Below are 21707 nucleotides of genomic sequence, written 5' to 3'. Positions count from 1 at the left end.
AGGTGGTGGGAATGCCTTACCTTACTGAGGCTTGGGGTTGGGAGGGACCAAGCCCAGAATGGCTTGGATTGGAGTGGGCCCTCAGCTAACGACTGGCAGAATTCGCTTAATGGCTGTATCGGGGAGGGCCGAGATTGCTGTCACTAGGCAATGTGGTCACATGACAACTTGTTTTATGACTGTCTCGCTTAGAAATTCTGGTCCTAATTGTGGTTGTAAATTGGGGACGACCTGTATTTCTAATCCTCCTTCAGGCATGAAAGCCAGCTAGGTGACTTTGGGCCAATTACTCTTTTTCAGCCCAACCCACCTCACAGGATCTTTCTTGTGGAGAAAATAGGAAGTGGAAGCACTGGATATGTATGCTGCTTTGAGTTGACCCCAAAGAAAAATGGAATAAAAATAACATAAATAAACCACACAATGCATTTCATGTCACATTAAATTCGTAGTCCTTTGGATTACACAGCTACACAATGTGTAATGTTTGCTTTAAAAACACTAATAATTCCAATGAAATTTCTAAGGAAAAAAAAATCACATTACTTTGTCAGGTTGAGTGAAATATCGAGCTGGTAGTACAGGGTCTTTGGGAGATTCCAAACTATATGTTGTGCTCTTTGACATAATGATGTTCATTGCTATATCACATACTGTATAAAGTTTCTGAAAGAGAGAGTGTGATTTTGTATACTGTCAGAAAACACTATTAACAAAAGACCTGAAAAGGCAAAAGGAATCATTTGGAACCCCACGTTTGAGTCAAAATTCTACAGCAATATCAAACGAAGTAAACTTACCTATTTCCTACTTCAGAAGGATGTTATACTATACCAAATAAAAAAGGTTTTACAGTTGTTTGGAGAATTAGAGTATATATAAGCAGTCTATAATATCACAGCAACTTAGCCAATTTCTGCTGGTTATCACAGAATATAACATCATCATAGAAAAATACATTATATTATATTTAATTCTGTTTTATATCTTGTATTCTTGGACAGGACAAACTATCCAGAAGCCCAAATTTCAGAATACAAGAGAACTTATTATTTGTATACAACCAATTTCTTTGACCTAATGCCCGGATAGATAAAGATTCACTATTGTCTATATAGATATTAGCAATATTCAATACAACTTACTTCATTCATTTTTGCATCTTCAGGTCCTTGAGCATCTTTTGTCTGTTTAATATTCTCTACCATTTTTCTGATAAATGCATGACTATTATTTTCATTTTTAGCCATCAATATTTCTAGTATGAACCACAGACATCTGAAGAAACATAAAATATAGCTGTCAAATACCAGCTGATTTTCCTAGAGAATAAATTAGGTATTGTATCTTGAAAAAAAAAATTATCTTAGTTGTGCTGAATATTTAGTAAAAATACAAATCAATTATAATTTATATATATAAATTATATATAAAACTGACATAATATTTTATTTTTAAAGAAAGTCTTACTCTTTAATGTCCTTCAGTTGTTCAATATCTTGGACTTTGATATAATCAGGATCATGTGCCAGAAGATGGATAGTGTATGGAACAACATACTCTGGTAGAAGTGACAAAAGTTTTTCTGAAAGTGAAATTTTAAGAAAATTTGTAACATTTGGATATACCATTGTAGTAATAATCAAAGAAAGGAAATTTTTACATTAAATATACTTTAGGATATAGATTATCTTCAACTGCATAAACTAGTTGAAAAGACAGGCATTATGTGCAGAAAATATTTAAACTTCAAGAAAAACTAGTCTGGTAGCTTGTGCATAGCTTCAATGCACAAGCAGCATGTACTGAAACTTACATGTTCTGGTTTAAGCAGTTCCTTGATTTGAAATCCTATCTTTGCCATGAATTTGCTAGAAGGATGGATGGATGGATGCATTTAAGCCACCCAACTGCAAGCAACTAAAGATGATGTTAAAAAGTTTGAAAACGAGTTACAGAAAATAAAATTGTAACATGCCACATCGTGGTATGAATTTGTCTAAGGCAAATCTACAATATTTTTTTTTAATGTGACTAGGCTTACAACATGTTTAGATAGTAAGAGAAACACGCCTCAGAGCAGGGTGGAAAGCATGCTCACATTATTGAATAGAGTTAACCTCAGAATTGCTTAATATCCAAGCTACATATTATAGGTGTTTTTATTGTCACTGAATATTAAGAACAAAATCACTTTAAATAAAACTAGAGATAGGAGACAGGGGAGTTCTGCATTGATTCTGGGAAGTTGCATTAAGAAATGAAATAGCTCAATAGACATGCATATATGCTGTTAAAAGGGATGGAATACAGAGCCATAGAGAGAACCAAATTTAAAATAATGCAATTCATGTTTTAAAAAATATTAACTAAGGTTATATTTTTTCCCAGATCGAGCCACCAGGGCAATACACGCTTTAATGTAAAAACAAAACACTAATTAAATAGGAAATCAATGTTATAGTTAACATTGCTTGTTATAGCTAACCAAAACAAACAAGGACAAAGATCAAATAGCAGCAAGATCACAAGAAAAAAGAAACTACTAGACAGAATATTCAGAGTTGTTTGGACCTGCTGTCTGATCTTACACAATAGCTTTGATCATCTTTCATAAATGCAGAATCATAATCTAGGAGCTTCTCATTGATAAGGTTCTGCTTTATGCTAAGATAGTGGGATGCAGAAAAGGACAGGATAATACTAGCACTGGGAGAGTTCATGCAAGAGAAGACTGCTATCAGAAACCCAAAGAAAGTATAGCTTTAAAAATGAATAATCAGCAGTTTGAATTGGGTTTAGAAGCAAATCAGGACCCAATCCAATCAATATAATTTTGCTATCTCACAACCACATTCTTCCACTTCAGGAAAGCTTTTAAGGCAAACTGTGTATAGATGGTAAAGAAAATTAATCTAAATGTGATGAGAAGATGGTGTTATTGCTGCACTTTAAATAACTCTGCTAGTGCTCCAAGATTTCTTACCACTAACTGCTGCATGTTGCTTCAGATATTCTCTTCTCACATTTATGTTTTTTACTAGGCATTGCCTGGCATGAGCTCTTCTCTCCTTTACTGGGTCTTTTGCACACAATGCACAAATAGCCATATATTCCAGTGGTAACCTAAGTCTTGATAGACCTTTGTGAAGTTTCTGAGCAAATGCTTGTCTAACTTGGTAACACTCATCCTAAAAAGAAGAAAAGGAATTTTAAATAACTATGACTCTTTAATATCTGCTTTAGAAACTATAAAGCCAAACTGCTTGTCACAGTAATTTGAAATTTATGTATAATAAGCATATAGATGTAGTACTAATTAACACCCATTCCTTCAATTTTCTTACATTGATGGCTAATGCACACAGTTGGTACTGTTCTAATGTAATGATTTCATGATAACAAGGCTCCTGTGCCAGCTTGACAACAGCACTAGCAGCAGCTAGCCTTAGACGAGACATATCAGGTTTGCTGAAAAATAAATAGAAGATACGGACTAGTTAGTGTTCGGCTAATTTATTAAAGGCATTTTTGCTTATTTCCTCATTGCCATCACTAGATATATTGAAGATAGTGAACATTTCTGTCTTGGAATACACATAATATTTAAGAAGATAATGAGTTCAGAAGATATCTCATCTTGTTTAACTGAAACATATACAATGATTTTGCCTATCCATCTTCTCTGCATTCACTAAGATGAATCAAGAAGTTTCCCATCAATCACAATATCTAGTTTCATCTCCTTTAAAATAAATTGCTCCTCATCCTACAGATAGTCCTCAGCTTATGATGGCGATTGGACCAGAATTTCCATCACTAAGTGATGCGGTTGTAAAGTGCAACGTCACGTGACCGCATCGCTTAGCGACAGCAGTCCCAGTTGCTGTCATAATCCTAGGACCGCGCAGGTACTCATGTGACAGTGACATGGGAAGAGGCAGGAGTCCCAGACAAGCAGGCTGGTGGGTGAGAGCTGCAGGTGGGCAGGTGGGTGCCACAGTCAGGTGCTACGGAGCATAGGTGGGCAGGTGCCATGCATGGGCAGGTGCTACGGAGCATGAGTGGGTCTGCACTATGAGAGCTGTGGGCAGGCGCTACGGAGCATGGGCGGGTGTTGCGGGCAGGCACTAGAGTGCGGGCAGGTGCCATGGGCAGACACTATGGAGTGTGGGTGGGCAGGTGAAAAAGCAGCAAGAGCAGGAATAACTTGCAACCTCCTGCCAGCTTCCCCATTGACTTTGTGGGAAGCTGGGAGGGAAGGTTGCAAATGGCAATCATGTGACCATGAGATGCTGCAATCGTCATAATTGTGAGCTGGTTGCCAAGCACCCGAATCACAATCATGTGGCCATGAGGACACTGCGATAGCCGCAACTTCGAGGACTGATCGTAAGTCCCTCTCATTCAGCGCTGTTGTAACTTTGAATGGTCACTGAATGAGTGGTCGTAACCCGAGGACTACTTGTACTTGCATAGTGAAGCTACCACATCATATGCAAAAATTCTCATTTTTGTCCTTTATTTACTACTATTTCTAAAGCAGCAAGCTTTCTGCTGAAACTGGAAACTATAGTTACCAGATTCATCAATATAAGCCAGAATATTCTTTTGTAATGCATAGAATGGATCAGAAATATAACATATTTTCATTTCCTGTATTATTTAAAAATTGTTTGAAATGTTTTTTTAAAAATATTATTTATATACCTAATTTTCCCCTGTTCAGTTAGATCCCCATCACTGTGCAAGATTGTTGTTAGCAATCTTAATGTAGATGTTCCTGATTTACTGTGGTTGTTCTTCATTCCTAGTAACCATCGAACCATCATCTTGATGGCCTGGATCTGAAATAAATGTTAACAAGTAATCAAGCCAAATGTTATCACACTTATTAGATCATTATAATATCTCTAGTAACTTCATTCTGAACTGGGATATTTTTTCCCAAAAGCATTGAAGGAAAAATATAACTTGGTAAGCATGAAAGTTTAAAATTTATATTTTCCTTAAACCAACCTGGAAGGTGATTCATGCTCTTTGTTCTCCTTTAAACTGCTAACATTCTGTGGAGTCCTTGGGGTTCTCTGAGCTTGGTTCTTTTCTTGGAAACGTTTCATGACCCAGCTAGGTAACATCTTCAGTGCTAAAACAGGATGTGGTTTGCTCTCTATTTATACACTGTGACATGCTTTGCCAGTGCTGGTGGGGGTGGGGGGTTTTGTTTTGCTCCTCTGGTAGTTCCTTGATTAGCATATGTTTATTGCTTGATTGTGTGCCTGGTGGTAACCTTTGCTTATCTGGGTAATGATTGCTGGTGAGGCGATCTTCTGGTCTTTTGTCTCTTTTGAATAGTATGTAGATGCTGTTTATGTGTCTGTTAATTGCTGCCTTGTCTGAATACCAAGCTTCCAAGAATTCTCTTGCATTTCTGGATTTAGCTTGGTCTAAAATGCTAACAGTTTCCCAGTTAAAACTATGGTTCAGTCTGTCATGTGTTGTGAGAGTAAGGAGTTTTCATCATGTCTTCTGACTACTAGCTGGTGCTCATGGATGCGCTCTGCTAGTCTTCTGCCTGTCTGTCCTACATAGTGGTTGTTACAGTCCTTACACTGTATGTTGTAGATGACTCCTGTTTTTTCTTCTTGTGCGACTGGGTCTTTTGGTTTACTTAAGATATTTTGGAGTGATTTTGTTGGCTTGTGTGCTACAGAGATGCCATGTGGTTGTAATAGTCTGTTGGTTTCTGAGACGTTTCTGATGTATGGCAGTGTGATCCTTTTCATAGCTTGTTGTGATGGAATGGAATTATGAAGGCCAGACTCAGAGAGGAAAACATGTTCTTTCATCTCCTGAGGAGCGAGGGAGAGATAAGAGGATGAGGCTGGCACCTCCCTGAGGAATTCACAGTGTTGTGACTGGCATTACTTGGGAGCTGGAGTTTCAGTCTGGGAAGATTGATGTCAGGCCTAGCCCAAGGAACTCCAGGAGACCGTGTAAATTCAGTCCACCAATGTTTATTAGCTACAACCTCTAGCAAGAATCTTCCCAGACTGAACCTCCAGCTCCCAAGTAATGCCAGTCACAACACTATGAATTCCTCAGGGAGATGCCAGCCTCATCCTCTTATCTCTCCCTCACTCCTCAGGAGATGAAAGAACATGTTTTCCTCTCTGAGTCTGGCCTTCATAATTCCATTCCATCACACTTGTGTAGGTTGTGTTGTACTGGGTTGAGTGGTCAGGCACTTTTTGATAAAGTTGCATGGATATCCATTTTGTTGGAAGATGTTGTATAGGTGGTCTTTTTCCTTTTTCTGCTGTTCTGGGTTACTGCAGTGCGTTTGTGCTCGCTTGAATAATGTTCTTACACAGCTCCTCTTGTGGGAGGTAGGGTTGTTACTTTGGTAATGGAGTACTTGATTGGTGTGGGTTATCTTCCGATAAACTTGGGTTTCTAATTTACTGTTGTTTCCTCTGCTGATGAGGATATCCAGGAAAGGTAGCGTGTTATTGTTTTCTTTCTTTCTGGTGAATTTTATTCCTTTGAAGATGTTGTTGATGGTTTCATGTGTCTTCTCTAGTTGTTCCTTTTTTATTATAATAAATGTATCATCTGCATACCGGATCCATACTTTAGGCTGTATGTGAGGAAGTGCTATAGCTTCTAGGCGTTGCATTACAATCTCTGCTATAAGTCCTGATAGTGGTGATCCCATGGGTGTGCCTCTGATTTGTTGGTATATTTGTCCATCAAACTGAAAATAGGTAGGGAGGCAGAGGGGTTTATGGACGTAAAGAGTGCCATCGAAGATCACAAAGGAAGAACAGTGGCAGATGAAAAGCAGTGGACTCATCCTCCCATGCTTCTATGGACGACCAAAAATACACAAGCCTGACATACTGCTCCGACCAATTGTATCTTTACCAGGAACTCCAACATACAACATAGCAAATGAACTGACAAAAAAGCTTGGACACCTCACAGAGAACAGTGAATATTCCATCAACTTCTCACTATGGTGCCTCCAGAAAATCAAAAGACGTACACATAGATGAAGATGAAATTATGGTCTCATTCGATGTCACAGCACTCTTTACTTCCATAAACCCAGAACCAGAGAAAGAATCCATATCAACAGTACTACACAACACACCTGACTTAACCAAATACATCCAGATTGAAATATCCAGAATCATGAACCTCATCAACCTCTGATCATCACCCAGGTAAGCAAAGGTTACCACCAGGCACACAATCAAGCAGTAAACATATGCTAATCAAAGAACTACCAGAGGAGCAAAACAAAAAACCCCACCCCCACCAGCACTGGCAAAGCATGCCACAGAGTATAAAAAGAGAGCAAACCCCATCCCATTTTAGCACTGAAGATGTTACCTAGCCGGGTAATGAAACGTTTGCAAAAAGAGAACCAAGCTCAGAGAACCCCAAGGATTCCACAGTTCAACCCTGAGCTACACATATTTGCCTCTATTGGCGCTAACATTCTACCTGGATGGTGCTGGAATCTTATCATTGGGGAAAGATCCACATCATTAGGGAAAGATCTCCCACCGCGATAGCATCCTAGAGGGCCTTAAAGGCCTGACTCTTATCCCAGGCTTTGGACTGCTGGGTGTATGATATCTGTTTTATGTGTTGACCATATCTGCCATCTTTTGTTATTTTATGTAGATTGTTATTTTTATATTGTTTTTTATTGTGAACCAACCAGTCAGCCTTGAGTAGGGTGACATCTACATTGAATACATGAAATACATGAATTTTAATAATTTGGTGTTATTTCTAATGCAGCAAGCATTGCTGTTTATCTTCAAAGCACACCACAGGTTAGAAAAAAGCAGAATACAGGGACTCTGTGGTAGTGTTTGTCTTTACTCTATAACCAGAAGGGCTATGTAGTTGTTTCTACTTAATTTGGAAGAGTGCTGTAGATTCAGTTTTGAAGAGTGCTTTGGAACTTATGAGATGGCAAATGGAAACTGTATAATAACTGTAATATTTGGCACTTTTGTGAATAAGGCAGAGCTCTAGTATTACTTCATAAATTACTGAACAAGATGTTATACAATATAGGGTAAAGGGAACCTCACACACTGTCGCACAACATACTGTATGTCTTTTCCTCAAGTTACAGTTTTGTACATCATTGGTGGTGATCGTTATGTTATTAAAGCAAAGAGTTTCATCAAAATCCTAAATTCAATTTGAACGAAAAAATTCAAAGAACAAGCTAGGCCAAAAATACAGAGCAGTGGTTTTCTAATAAATGTTTACTCTGAAGAAGACATACATCAAAAGAACATTTCTGGTTTTCTATACCTGCAAATTCCATTGTATTATAAGAATCCAAAGATTTAAGGCTAAGCTAGTCTACAACTACAGGACAAAAATTACATTACTCCATATTATAATTTTAGCCATATACTTTTAAGTGTGAGCCATTTAACTGTAAAATGGATAATGTCTAGAATTGGTCTCTGTAACGAAGACCATATGGAAATAAAATAGAAGACTGATTATTGCTGCAAAGACTATTTAAAATAAAAATGCATGCAAATGTCAAAATAATATTCTAATAGAGTATCAACAATATGTAATTTTTATCAATACCTTATTATACTCTATGTAATACTTTATGCACAATGTTATTTTGTTTTTAGTCCAAAAAGTAAACCAAAATCTGCTACTGTAGTTACATCATATATGGAAAATAAGACTAAAAATAGCACTTTAGATAGGTGAAATCAAGGTAATTATGAAAATATAGGCTTTTACATAATGTACCTTTACAAGAGTCTCAGGAGAAACTTCTTCATCTGGCACCCATAGCTTAGTTGTTTTTTTCCCTGGCATCTGAAACAAATTATATCAGTTACCACTTTAGCATGATAAATAACATGATTGTTTTTATTATTTATGCATTCTCTGCTGAAAAATGCATAGCAAATGTTGGTGGTTTAGGGATAATTCAAGCTTTTTCCAAAGCCTAAGAATTGTCCAAATATTTCCATAATATGTAAGTGGTTTCAAGCAAAGGTGTCTTTAGAAGGTGGATGTCTTAAGGTCAAATAATTCTATCTTCTTCAGCTGTTTTGACAGTTCTACTCTTATAGCTCCTAGTGCTAGAATAATTTTTATTAATGATTATTAGTAACCATTAATAATTTTTGTTGTAGTTATTATTCTAGTTCATCTTTTTACACAGCTTTAATATTGATACATTATACTCTCTAATACAGACAGAAATCAAGGTATCAAGGAGTTTGGTCTGAATACCTACCCATTAAACAGTTTAGCATAATTTCTTTTTGATTAGAGCAAACCAGCAAATACTCTGAAGACACTGAAACCCTGCTAGGCTTTTTACTTTGATCATGAAAATGGGATTCATTTTATGAAATTAAAGATATTTGTATTTGATTTTTGGAATACCTTCTGGAACAGATTAATTTTAAAAAGACTAATCCTCACTTCCTCCAAAAGAAGAAGTAAGTCACAGTAGCAGCAGAATATCTGTTTCATATTATGTTTTAGTAAGAAAACTGTGTGTGAGATAATGTTCAGAGAATCATTTATAACAGTCTTCCGCTATCTGATTTCCTGAAATTAGGAAATGATTTCATTCTTTTAATCATCATCATCCCTCAATACTAAAGACAATATAAATCCCAGTAACATGCTGGACAGCAAGGGATTATAGACATGGCCAAAAGTATTAGTACCCCTCCAATTTTAACCAAAGAATTCCAATTTGCCATGGAATAAGTTGAAACTGACACAAGTAAATGGCATCTACCATTCTTTATTCCATAGTCCATAGAGCAAACACTTTGCTTTTGATGTATGACTTAACATATTCTTGTAAATAATAAAACAAATGAAAATGGCATTTAAAATAAAGAATGGTGGATGATACAAATAATTGTGGCAGTTTGAACTTATTTCACAGCAAATTGGGAAAAAGTGGAGTGTCACCAATACTTTTGACCATGTCTGCATGTGAATCCAAAACAACTGAAGATAACCAGTTTGGGGCCGGCTGGATTACAACAGGTACTATTATTACTATTATGAGTACATATTAATTTTTAAAATAGACTGTATACACAAAATATGTGCACCTATTTTTCTAGAAAAAGGAAAGAAAGGGAGTAAACAGGAAGAAAAAATCAATTTAATATTTTCAAGGGACTTATTACATTCTTAGTTTGTCTTCATTGCCCTTCATTGCCTTGGAGAAGTTTACATCTTATGGTTATTTAGCTGAGTATGCTGGACATACTGAGAATTATATAGCTATTTTCTGTTGTTAAATGAACAAAATAGAATGTACAATATAGAGACATTTTAATTCTTTTTCTTCTCTCTGAATTTTTTATTGCAAAAAATAAGTAAAAAGAAATTCTTACCCTGTCACTCATTAACAAATCTTTAACAATAAATGTAGCCACCAAAGATTTCAGTGGAGCAGCAAATTGATCAGGTGCCAATAAGGCTATATGGCCAATGGAAACCAGTGGTGTAATCAGATGTTCCAGATTGCTTGGATCAAGACTCTTATGTAGTGGCTAAAATATAAATGATGATAAACGTTAACATCAACATGACCTTAAAGAGCAGTCAACTGCAAACTTTTAAAGGTATTTTAATCTGTTTAAAATAAAATTCTTCAATAATTTTCTATAAATGCACTATAAATATTAAAAAAATAAACAAATTACCTCAAATATCTGTGCAAATTGTGTTTCTTTACTGGAGAAGATTGCGTGAATGCAGTGAATAGCATATTTGGCCTGTCGAGGAGGACCTTTTTTAGCTTTATGGTGCAAAACTGGAAGCAAAGCTCTAAAAGTTGAGAGACAGAGAGGGAGGGAGGGAGGGAGGGAGGGAGATCACATCACATGTTAAGTTTGCCTGGATCTGTTAAATGATAGCCACATACAAAGATGTAATTTTCATTTTTACATTCATAATACAAGTGATGACCCACCAAACACAAACTTCAACAGTCAACCCATGTATTTAAGTATGTATGTATATAACATAGCTCCAGCTTGTATGCCTTTCCAATCATAATGACTCTAAGTGGTTATCTGTGTCCAATATCGCACTTGCACATGAGCAGCACCTCTCTGCTGATTCCGTGCAAGCCTTACAAAAAATGTGGCTACTTTAAAAAATAGCCGATAGGCGCTCTGCTCGCTCAGGTTCCAAACCTCTTCTTCTAAATCATTTTTGAAACATCCACAACCTTAGTCTATAAAATTTTAACAGGTTATATATACAACAATACACTAACCTTTTAAGTACATTAAGTAATCTATAACAGTATCTCTAGTTCCAAAAGATAACTTCATATACAACCAGGAAATTATTTCATTCTTTTAATCATCATCATCGCTTAGTACTAAAGACAATGTAAATTCCAGTAATGGAAGCCTCAAGGGAAGCAGCTAAAAATATAATGGTAAAGTGAAATCTTATCCACCTAGTCCACTGATTATGCTATCCAAACATATAGGAATGTTATTTAAATATACATAAGTATACTTTAAATATACATATTTGTTTAGCCTTCAACAGAGTATAGAATTAACTCACGATCTGATGTGTGGAAAATCCTCCTCAATTTTGCTTCCAGTGTTCTTAAAAATCTGTAATGCAGCTTCAGCTACTTTTTCATCATCCATTTTTAAACAGGCCAGAAGAGATTCAAACGTTTCAGCTGAATGGAATGAGATAGGGTGGGTAAACGAAAGAACCTGCAAGAGTAAGGATTAAAGGGGATTTTAAAATCATTCTTACGTCAACCTGTGCTGACTGGATGTATTTCATTGACTCAATCTTGACATATATTTATGGATCTATGGATAAACACCAAACACCCCAGTTCCCTATTATAAGGGTCTATCTAAAAGGCCTATATACAGATCTAATGACCTATACAGGTAGACTGACTTGTTTAGGAACCATTTGCAGTTACGACGGTGATGAAAAAGTAACTTTATGACCAATCCTCACATTTATGACCTTTGCAGGTCTGTAAAGCAAAGGAAAGCTGAAGTGAGATCATAACCACAGTTCTGGTTTCAATTAGCAACCGCTTCACTTAACAACCAAGTTGCTGGTCCCAATTGTGGTCACTAAACAAGGACTACCTGTATTTATGTATCCCTCAAGCTTGAAAGGCAAGAGGACTCAGCAGCAAGGTGGATGGACTTGGTTACAATGGTGATGAGTGCACTGTTCGGAAACTTGAAATAACAGGTTAGGGATAGACCATCTTGGAGAAAATCTGTGTGGTTGCTAAGAATTGAAAATGACTTCATGGCACATAATCAATCAATCAATCAAGCTTGAAAAGTTTCTAAACTGTAATTATGAATGTGAAGGGGAAATGATTAAATATATGGAGGGAGATAATTTAAACTTAATAAATGACATATCCTCCAAATTGGAATATTTAACAATGAATGTACTATTTAAAATACATAAATAAATAATACATATTTTAATTAAAATTAATTAAATTCAAAGTCCAAGTATATTCTGATTTTAAAAAGGCTGTGTATCTCTAATATTTAAGAACATGTTATAGACAGGAAGCAGTTGCAGCTTAAATGTGTTCGCTGGTATAGCTGATGCAGTAGTTTAAATCTGATCTCAAGTTGTTTAACTGCTTTACATTAAGCTAACCAAAGCAATACTGTTTTCACTTTTCAATCAAAGTATCATAAATCCAGTGGATCAAAACAAGTAGCTATCTTTGTATTGGCTACAGAATTATACTACTCATCTATTTTCTATCTAAGGAACATCGAGATACTAAATTATTCATTTAATATATAAAAAGCCTTAGTAATAACTAGACTGACTCTGATATAACCATAATGTCTAAGCTGGAGTGGAGGCAAATTGTTTCTATTTGCAAAGTGATCACTGCATGCACCAGAGGTTGGCAATATTTTCAGACATTTGGGCGGGGAGGGTGTATTTTGTCTGAACTTACTGATGTGCCAAAAGTAATTTTTAAACTCTAAACATGGCCCAAAAAGCTGCATGAAATTTTTGGCATTGTTGCCTGAAACAGGTTTGGTATGATATTTACCATGTTAATTTTTGTTGTTCCAGGAAATTATGTTGGGTATCTCTGCATTGTATTGCTGAACCTGATATGCACACAAAGCTTCATGGAAATGTTGTTCATGGCTAGTAGGTTTTTACTTATGTTTGATCACATTAAATTTTGTATAAATTTATATTCTATCACCTTGCTTAAATGATTACCTCCAATTCTTCAGAAAAAAATGAGACCAACCAGAATATGAGCCAGAAAAACCTTAAGGTGAGAAAATAATCTGGATTTCTAAGTATTATGGGGCAGGCCACTCTAATAAGTGCCTATGACTCCAGCAGGGGATAGAGGCGATTGCAAAGCTAGATGTCAGCCTATGAGAAGAGATCAACTTCAGAATTACTTCTCTTTGTCCACCATTTCATGAAAATCACTTGTTATTATACTTAACAGCATTATTAGTTTTTTTTCTAAAAAATAGTTCTCATGTTTATAACAGAAAAATTATTACAAAAGTGCTTTCTAAATAGAAAATTTTACCTTAAGCAATTCAAGACCTGCTCTGATTGCCTGATCAGTAGGGACACCTTCATCTTCATCATCTGCTGTTCCATCTATGGATTTGTTCACTTGCTTAATAAGGGCACTAATAAATGAATTAATAAAGAATCATCTTGAGCATTCTGTGTAATAAGTGATCATCTGTAAGCAGTATAATTGAGCAAGACATACTTTTTCCTTCTCTAATAGAGTAATAGCAGATATTTAAGATATACATTTTTCTTGTTAATACTATGTGTGCGTAATTAAGTAACTCTGACTCTGAATTGATAGTTTTATTATTCTGTGTGCTATTGGACTCAGAATCCAAAAGATCCAGGTTCAACTCCACATTCACCTACAGAAATTCATTGGATGATTTTGGGCCATTTACTATTTTCTAATCAATCTACCTCACAGAATTGTTGCTATGTGTAGATAAATTTGGTGAGAGAAATGTATACTGCTCTGAGTAACTGAAGGAAATCAGGATATAAATCAAATCAATCAAATCAGAAACCATCCAAACATAGAGCTAACATTTTTAATTGTGAAAGTCTTTGATCATCAAATCAATGTATTATTATCTATTTCATGTTATGAATATTTTGGATAATTTTGTATTATTATTTAATAGTAAGGAATAAAACTCACCCTAACCTCCAGGTGGTTTGAGGATTTAATTGTGAAGGTTATGCTAAACTTTTCTAAGAAACGTATAAAGAAGTTCTTAACATGAAGCTTTCACTGATCAACACAGTTCTCTTTGACATACAGCAAAGACAACTATTTGGATTAAGTGGTTTTCAAAACTTTCTATCTTTCAGGAATCTTGCCTCATTGATTTTCCTGCCAAGACTCTGTAGAGGGAAGGACTTGTAACCCATTTACAACCCTGGCAAGACTAGGTGGCTCTGGGTTTTAGGGCCTTCTGAATCCGGGACTTTACCACTTTTGGTACTGGATGGGGTGGCACTGCCCCAAACAGACCCAGTGCACAATCTGGGGGCCCTTCTGGACTCACAACTCCTGCTCGATGAGCAGGTCACAGTCATGTCCAGGAGGGCCTTTGCACAACTTTGTGTTCTGTGCCAGTTGCGTCTGATCCTGGATCATGAGGGTCTGCTCAGTTACTCATGCCCTAGTCACTTCCTGAATGGACTATTTCAATGTGCTCTACATGGAGCTGCCCTTGAAGACTAGAAGGGCACACATTACATCTCTGCTCCGTGAGTTGCACTGGCTGCCAGTTTGCTCCCCGGTCCAATTCAAGGTGCTGGTTTTGTCCTTTAAAGCCTTTTGTGGCATGGGGCCTGATTACTTGCGGGACTGCCTCTTCCTGATTACATCTACAGTGGGGCAAAAAAGTATTTAGTCAGCCACCAATTGTGCAAGTTCTCCCACTTAAAAAGATGAGAGAGGCCTGTAATTTTCATCATAGGTATACCTCAAATATGAAAGACAAAATGGGGGGAAAAATCCAGAAAATCACATTGTCTGATTTTTAAAGAATTTCTTTGCAAATCATGGTGGAAAATAAGTATTTGGTCAATATCAAAAGTTCATCTCAATACTTTGTTATATATCCTTTGTTGGCAATGACAGAGGTCAAACGTTTTCTGTAAGTCTTCACAAGGTTTTCACACACTGTTGCTGGTATTTTGGCCCATTCCTCCATGCAGATCTCCTCTAGAGCAGTGATGTTTTGGGGCTGTCGCTGGGCAACACGGACTTTCAACTCCCTCCAAAGGTTTTCCATGGGGTTGAGATCTGGAGACTGGCTAGGCCACTCCAGGACCTTGAAATGCTTCTTACGAAGCCACTCCTTCGTTGCCCGGGCGGTGTGTTTGGGATCATTGTCATGCTGAAAGACCCAGCCACGTTTCATCTTCAATGCCCTTGCTGATGGAAGGAGGTGTTCACTCCAAATCTCACGATACATGGCCCCATTCATTCTTTCCTTTACACGGATCAGTCGTCCTAGTCCCTTTGCAGAAAAACAGCCCCAAAGCATGATGTTTCCAACCCCATGCTTCACAGTAGTCATGGTGTTCTTTGGATGTAACTCAGCATTCTCTCTCCTCCAAACATGACAAGTTGAGTTTAGACCAAAACGTTCTACTTTGGTTTCATCTGACCATATGACATTCTCCCACTCCTCTTCTGGATCATCCAAATGCTCTCTAGCAAACTTCAGACAGGCCCAGACATGTACTGGCTTAAGCAGGGGGACACGTCTGGCACTCCAGGATTTGAGTCCCTGGTGGCATAGTGTGTTACTGATGGTAGCCTTTGTTACTTTGGTCCCAGCTCTCTGCAGGTCATTCACTAGGTCCCCCCATGTGGTTCTGGGATTTTTGCTCACCATTCTTGTGATCATTTTGACCCCACAGGGTGAGATCTTGCATGGAGCCCCAGATCAAGGGAGATTATCAGTGGTTTTGTATGTCTTCCATTTTCTAATTATTGCTCCCATAGTTGATTTCTTCACACCAAGCTGCTTGCCTATTGCAGATCCAGTCTTCCCAGCCTGGTACAGGTCTACAATTTTGTTTCTGGTGTCCTTCAACAGCTCTTTGGTCTTGGCCATAGTGGAATTTGGAGTGTGACTGTTTGAGGTTGTGGACAGGTGTCTTTTATACTGATAACAAGGTCAAACAGGTGCCATTACTACAGGTAACGAGTGGAGGACAGAGGAGCCTCTTAAAGAAGTAGTTACAGGTCTGTGAGAGCCAGACATCTTGCTTGTTTGTAGGTGACCAAATACTTATTTTCCACCATGATTTGCAAATAAATTCTTTAAAAATCAGACAATGTGATTTTCTGGATTTTTTTTCTCATTTTGTCTCTCATAGTTGAGGTATACCTATGATGAAAATTACAGGCCTCTCTCATCTTTTTAAGTGGGAGAACTTGCACAATTGGTGGCTGACTAAATACTTTTTTGCCCCACTGTACCTGTCCCATCAGGTCTGGCAGGAAGAGAATGTTGTAGGTCCCATCTGCAAGGGACTTTCATCTGATGGGGCCTAGGAGATGAGCCTTTTCTGCAGTGGTACCTGCCCTCTGGAACATCATCCCTCCTGAGGTGAGGTTGGCCCTAACCCTTGTAACCCAGAAAGCTCTTAAAATTTGTTTTTTCCAACAAGCCTGGGGATCCCCTAGTGAGAGAGAGCCTGTCCACTGCCTATATTATATGTAATATATCCCCTCTTGTGATCTTGCTTTATTTGTTTTGTTTTTATCTACGTTTATTGTTTAATTGATTTTACTGAATGTTTTAATTTTGGTTTTATTGTATACCGTCCAGATTCACTTTGAGTGAGATGGGCAGCCATATAAATTTGATAAATAAATAAAATTTATCCAGTTGCATGTGTGACGTAGGAATTCAAAGCTAAGATAACGAATGGTTGCTTATTTCTCTGAAAGATGTGTTCAATTCATGTTACACTGGCTAGTCCTACTGGATCATTTCATCACTACTTTATGATTTACTTCTTTAAAGATCACTAAGATTAAGATATAATCTTTGTCATGTTCAGATTTTTAGTTCATGTGTAAGACTTCAATTCTTTAAAATCAGTTATAACCAATTCCCCACTACCAATATATGAATTTGGAAATTTACCTATTTGAAATCTGCTGAACCAAACCTATTTTACAGCATTTGAGATGAATACTTAATGAGATGGTGAGTGATAGCATTTGTTTTCTTTCTTGTCTCGTATGATTTAGAGTGTCATTACCAGCAAGAGAAAAGTGGTTATCCTTATTATTCCTCCCCAGTCAAACCTAATATCTTTCCAGAGAAATTGAAAATACAGAGTATCACACAGCAGCCAAATGTTTTTCTTTCTTGACTAAACTTTCCCCTCCCTTGTCACTTTGACAAAAAATGAAATAATGTTAGAAAAAGGAAGCTAATGCCATCATAAGCCCTCAAATGATATCAAGAATATGTTTGGCTCTCACCACCAGAATTTCTCCAATTTGTTTCCTTCTCTAATTACTTGGATCATTTTTTGCCCCACCCTATAAGACACATTACAATATAATTTTCAATAAGGGAGACACTACACCTTGTTAACAATATTAAGCCATTTTTATAGAATCTATTTTCTTAGTTTCACTTAATTTTAACTCCAACTTAAATGAAAAGAAATACCTGATAGATTCGGTATCAATGTGCACAGGAGCTATTCTCTCTAAAAGGAACTTTATCATTTCCAGAAAAGGGTTTGTAGGTTGCTTGGGATTGCCTAACTTCTTCGTAATTTCACGCTGCAATAGTAATTAGGAGCACATTAAAAGACAGACAATTTAATAGCTCCAAATAAGTTATATTTTAAAGTCTATTCTTACCACACATCCTTCAGCTTGTTTGCATGAACAAGTTGGGCTGACAAGCATTTCCAACTGGTGTCTTATTTTGTCATCATCTTCCAGAACTTGAGTGAATTTTTTCATGAAATCCTGTGCTTTGCCAGGATCTGGCAAATTTCCTTTATGGAAATAAAACAAGGTTATATTCAGTAGAAGACTAGTAATTAAAAAAAGCTCTTCTACTACCAGTGATATTCTTTACTGATAGAATACAAGATAGCGTAACTCAAAATTAATCACTAGAGGTATACCAAGGCACAAATATGTATGCAATTCTCTCTTAATATATTCAAAAATAATTCCATAAAGTGAAGAGAAGTGTAAACTATTTCACATAGCTGTGAAACAAGACAAAGCTTCTGCCACATAGCAAGCAAAAAAAGATCCATGCTTAAAGTTGTATGTGACTGAAGCAGCATAAAGAACTAAATAAATAGATACAAGTTGAGACTGGATTATACAGAGAATATATTTTGTTAGATTATAAATAATCCGAGAGGCCTGTGGGCAGGTGCGACAAGCTAATATAACATTAAAAAGATGTTAAAATTGCTATCCAATTAGCAATTTTAAAATAGCAGGATTTACCTAATCAATTGCTATCCAATATAGATTATCTGCCTCTGTTAAAAATAAAACAACCTTCAACAGAGGAATATGCAATACAATAGATCTATAGCATAGATAATTTTGTTAGAAGTTCTAATCATAATATTCAACATGGAACACAATGTTGAATACCTTTAATAAGGTATTATTCCACACAAAATATCCAAAACATTAGGAGACAGATCCTGAAAAAAACTTTTTCTTATCTTTCAGTTTCATCCAAACCACCAAAAACTCTAATCATATTAGTGTTTTGATACATTAATCGTATTAGGTCCCAAGGTAACATTAGTTTTTATACAACTTGCTTTAATCAATTCCAAAAGTCACTTCCTCAAAGTTAGGAAAAACCTGAATGAGTGAAAGTATCAATGCAGAAGTAGTGTTTTCTCTACTTTAAGTATTAAACTTAAAACATAGAAAAAACTTACTTGTTATTACCATCACTTTGGAAAATATAGCTTTACTGCTGGCATCTGTCTGGAAATGAAAAGAAAACAATCTTCAATGGCAGTCTTTATAATACAATTTAACACTTCACACTCTTTCAATGGCAGGTAAGATAATTCCTTTACATTAATAAATAAATTATACAGAATTAGAAATCTGTAACAATTTAGTTTGATATATATTTTCAAGTGAACCAGACTGATTTGCATTTGTAACTCATACAAAAATCAGTGATCTTTACTGCAATTTTGAAAAAGAGTTCTTGGCTCAAAAATAGCAGAAAATATCTAGTGTATTCATTAATTCTTTTTTTGCACCCTTTCCACAGAAAGCACCAGGCTAGTCTACAACATTAAAAAAAAGACAACAAAAACTAACAATGAAAGTATCCTAAAACGTGTATTCATTTAAAGCAAGATGCCTAGATGATATATACAATACTGAAAAATAAACAAACAAACAAAAAACTCTCTCAAGTAAAGCTTGACTTTCAATAAGTATATCCATCTGTTTTTCTTGGCACCATTATGGAAGTGGTATGCTACTGCATTTTTCTGGGATGCTATAATCTAGCCTACAGCCTTGAAGTTCTCAGGTGGTCCCCCATTCAATCCTGCTTAGTTTCTGAGATTAGCGAAGGTCAGCAAGCTGCTACCACCTGCTGAATCAAAGTGTTTTAAAATGATGAAAAAATGATGAAAACTATGGTAAATTTTCATTTTTATTTTACTTCACTGATGGGAAACATGATAAGAATGAACATGTAAAAAACTGATATGGATGAGATAGAGATTGATCTAACCACAAACTGAATACAATATAAAGTTAGGGTTTGACAAAAAGCTAAACCTTGCTCCATAGAAGCAGTGTGGCATAGAAGCATGCTGGCTGGGGATTCTCAGAGTTGAAGTCCATACATCTTAAAGTTGCCAAGATAGAGAAACATTGCAATAGAGCATGCTGTTGCACTTCAAACCACTGAAGATCTACAGATACTGCAATTCTATCTGTCTGTCTGTCTGTCTATCTAATCTATCTAACTATAAGTGAACAGAAATTCAATAGCTAAAAGACAGAAAAAAATAATTTTTATAATGTGGCCATTGACAAAATCAAAGTACTTTAAGAAACTATCCTGGACAATATTTAAAGATAAAATACTAAAATGTTGTTAAATTCTATAACGAAGTGCATGATATTAAAAATATCATTTAAATCTAACAGTTTTCAAAATATGGGTAACGAGTCTTAATAGTTAGCTAATGAGATCAATAATCTATTTTTTATCTTTTGTTATACTTCATTTGTTTCACAATAGTAAAGTATCTTGAAATCTTATGCAGGCTACCCTTTCAAGTAAGTGTGTGTGTCCCCTGAGTATGTTAGTACAATGCTTTTAACTCCAACTCAGTGGGACGTGAACAACAATATACTGGTTTGCAAGGTAGTGTTTAGATTAGAGATTGGATCTTACATAGAAGAGGATGTAGAAGCTGCTTGGCACAGAGTGCCACAGATATCTGTGGAGATTACCCTAATGGGAAGTATGAAAAAGGATACTTGGTAGAATAGTGAAAGAAATGAGGCTGTGAAGCAAACAAGGAGAAACAGGTGTTCGTCAGGGAAGATAAAAAGGAGGGACTGTTCATCAGCAGAATACAGATGAAATCTCTCGTGACCTGCAGAGGATATTCCATGTTTGTTTTCCCTCCCAAAGAAACAAGAACTACAGATGCCAGAAATACAGACTGACTGTACTCCCAGAAGTAGGCAAAATTGTTGCGGAAGACGGGAAATTCTTGAAATTCTTGGTCACACTTGCAGAGGGATATTACCAGACACTCCCAGAATACAGAATAAAGATAAGTATAGAGGACATAAGGTGGCGGAATGTGACACAAATGTCCAAGCATTGAAGTTCTTACATTCTGGAACTTCAAAATAGATTCTGTGGTTACATTGTTCATAATATTTATGGACTCCTGGATGGAAAGCAGCTGCCATAAGAAGCCACAGAGACTGAGGAAGAAGACTCCGCCAGTTGTTTTCAAGTACATGAAGGGCTGCCATGCAGATGATAGGTCAGAGTTCTTCCAGAAGATAGACTCTGAAATAAAGTGCTTAAATTAAAAGAAAATAGAATTAGGGTGGATGACTCTCCTTTACCTTCATAAATGTTGTGAATATTTTGGAAAATGATAAGGCTGCAGGTGTAGATGGTGTAACTAGAGAAATGTTAAGAATGTGAGTTGAAAATGGAATGGCTGTGTGATTTGTTTAAGATATGTGTGAAGGCTGCACCTTTGCCTGATGATCTGAAGAATGGTGTTGTTTCCTTAAACAAAGGAAAAGGCAGCAAGAGTGAATAAACTATAGGGGGATTATTCTGTAAAGATGTCTGACAGACTTCTGTATAAAAAGGGCTTAATTCTCATACTCCATCTCTCCAGCTTATGTGCCATTGGCCTCTTCCTATGTCCGCCTTGCCCAGCATTATCATCTTTTCCATAGATACATCAATCCTGATCATGTGTCCACGGTATGATAGTTTTTATTTCACTTCCAGTGAGCATTCTGGCTTGATTTTCTCTAGTACTGAACAGTTGGTTCTCCTGGCTGTCCA

At 36.4% G+C, this 21707-nt stretch overlaps 1 protein-coding gene across 1 annotated transcript in view; it reads right to left on the bottom strand.

Annotated features, from left to right (window-relative positions):
* PDS5B (PDS5 cohesin associated factor B) overlaps nucleotides 1-21707 on the bottom strand; it is a 109090-nt gene that overhangs the window by 26141 nt on the left and 61242 nt on the right. The window contains exons 15-28 of the mRNA XM_007423510.4: nucleotides 19066-19114; nucleotides 18005-18144; nucleotides 17808-17923; nucleotides 13640-13745; nucleotides 11626-11786; nucleotides 10746-10869; nucleotides 10434-10592; nucleotides 8809-8877; nucleotides 4711-4847; nucleotides 3348-3471; nucleotides 2987-3191; nucleotides 1471-1585; nucleotides 1146-1278; nucleotides 547-666 (exon numbers count right to left, since the gene is read on the bottom strand). Coding sequence (XP_007423572.2) covers nucleotides 547-666; nucleotides 1146-1278; nucleotides 1471-1585; nucleotides 2987-3191; nucleotides 3348-3471; nucleotides 4711-4847; nucleotides 8809-8877; nucleotides 10434-10592; nucleotides 10746-10869; nucleotides 11626-11786; nucleotides 13640-13745; nucleotides 17808-17923; nucleotides 18005-18144; nucleotides 19066-19114 — 1758 coding nt within the window. The remainder of the gene's footprint in view (nucleotides 1-546; nucleotides 667-1145; nucleotides 1279-1470; nucleotides 1586-2986; nucleotides 3192-3347; nucleotides 3472-4710; nucleotides 4848-8808; nucleotides 8878-10433; nucleotides 10593-10745; nucleotides 10870-11625; nucleotides 11787-13639; nucleotides 13746-17807; nucleotides 17924-18004; nucleotides 18145-19065; nucleotides 19115-21707) is intronic.

Source organism: Python bivittatus, unplaced genomic scaffold (assembly GCF_059951505.1).
Source record: "Python bivittatus isolate LINGU-HERP-01145 unplaced genomic scaffold, Pbiv_v1 ctg000340_np1212, whole genome shotgun sequence".
NCBI lineage: Eukaryota > Metazoa > Chordata > Lepidosauria > Squamata > Pythonidae > Python > Python bivittatus.
Note: the sequence above shows the minus strand (reverse complement) of the source record. Positions and strands in the feature narration are given on the sequence as shown.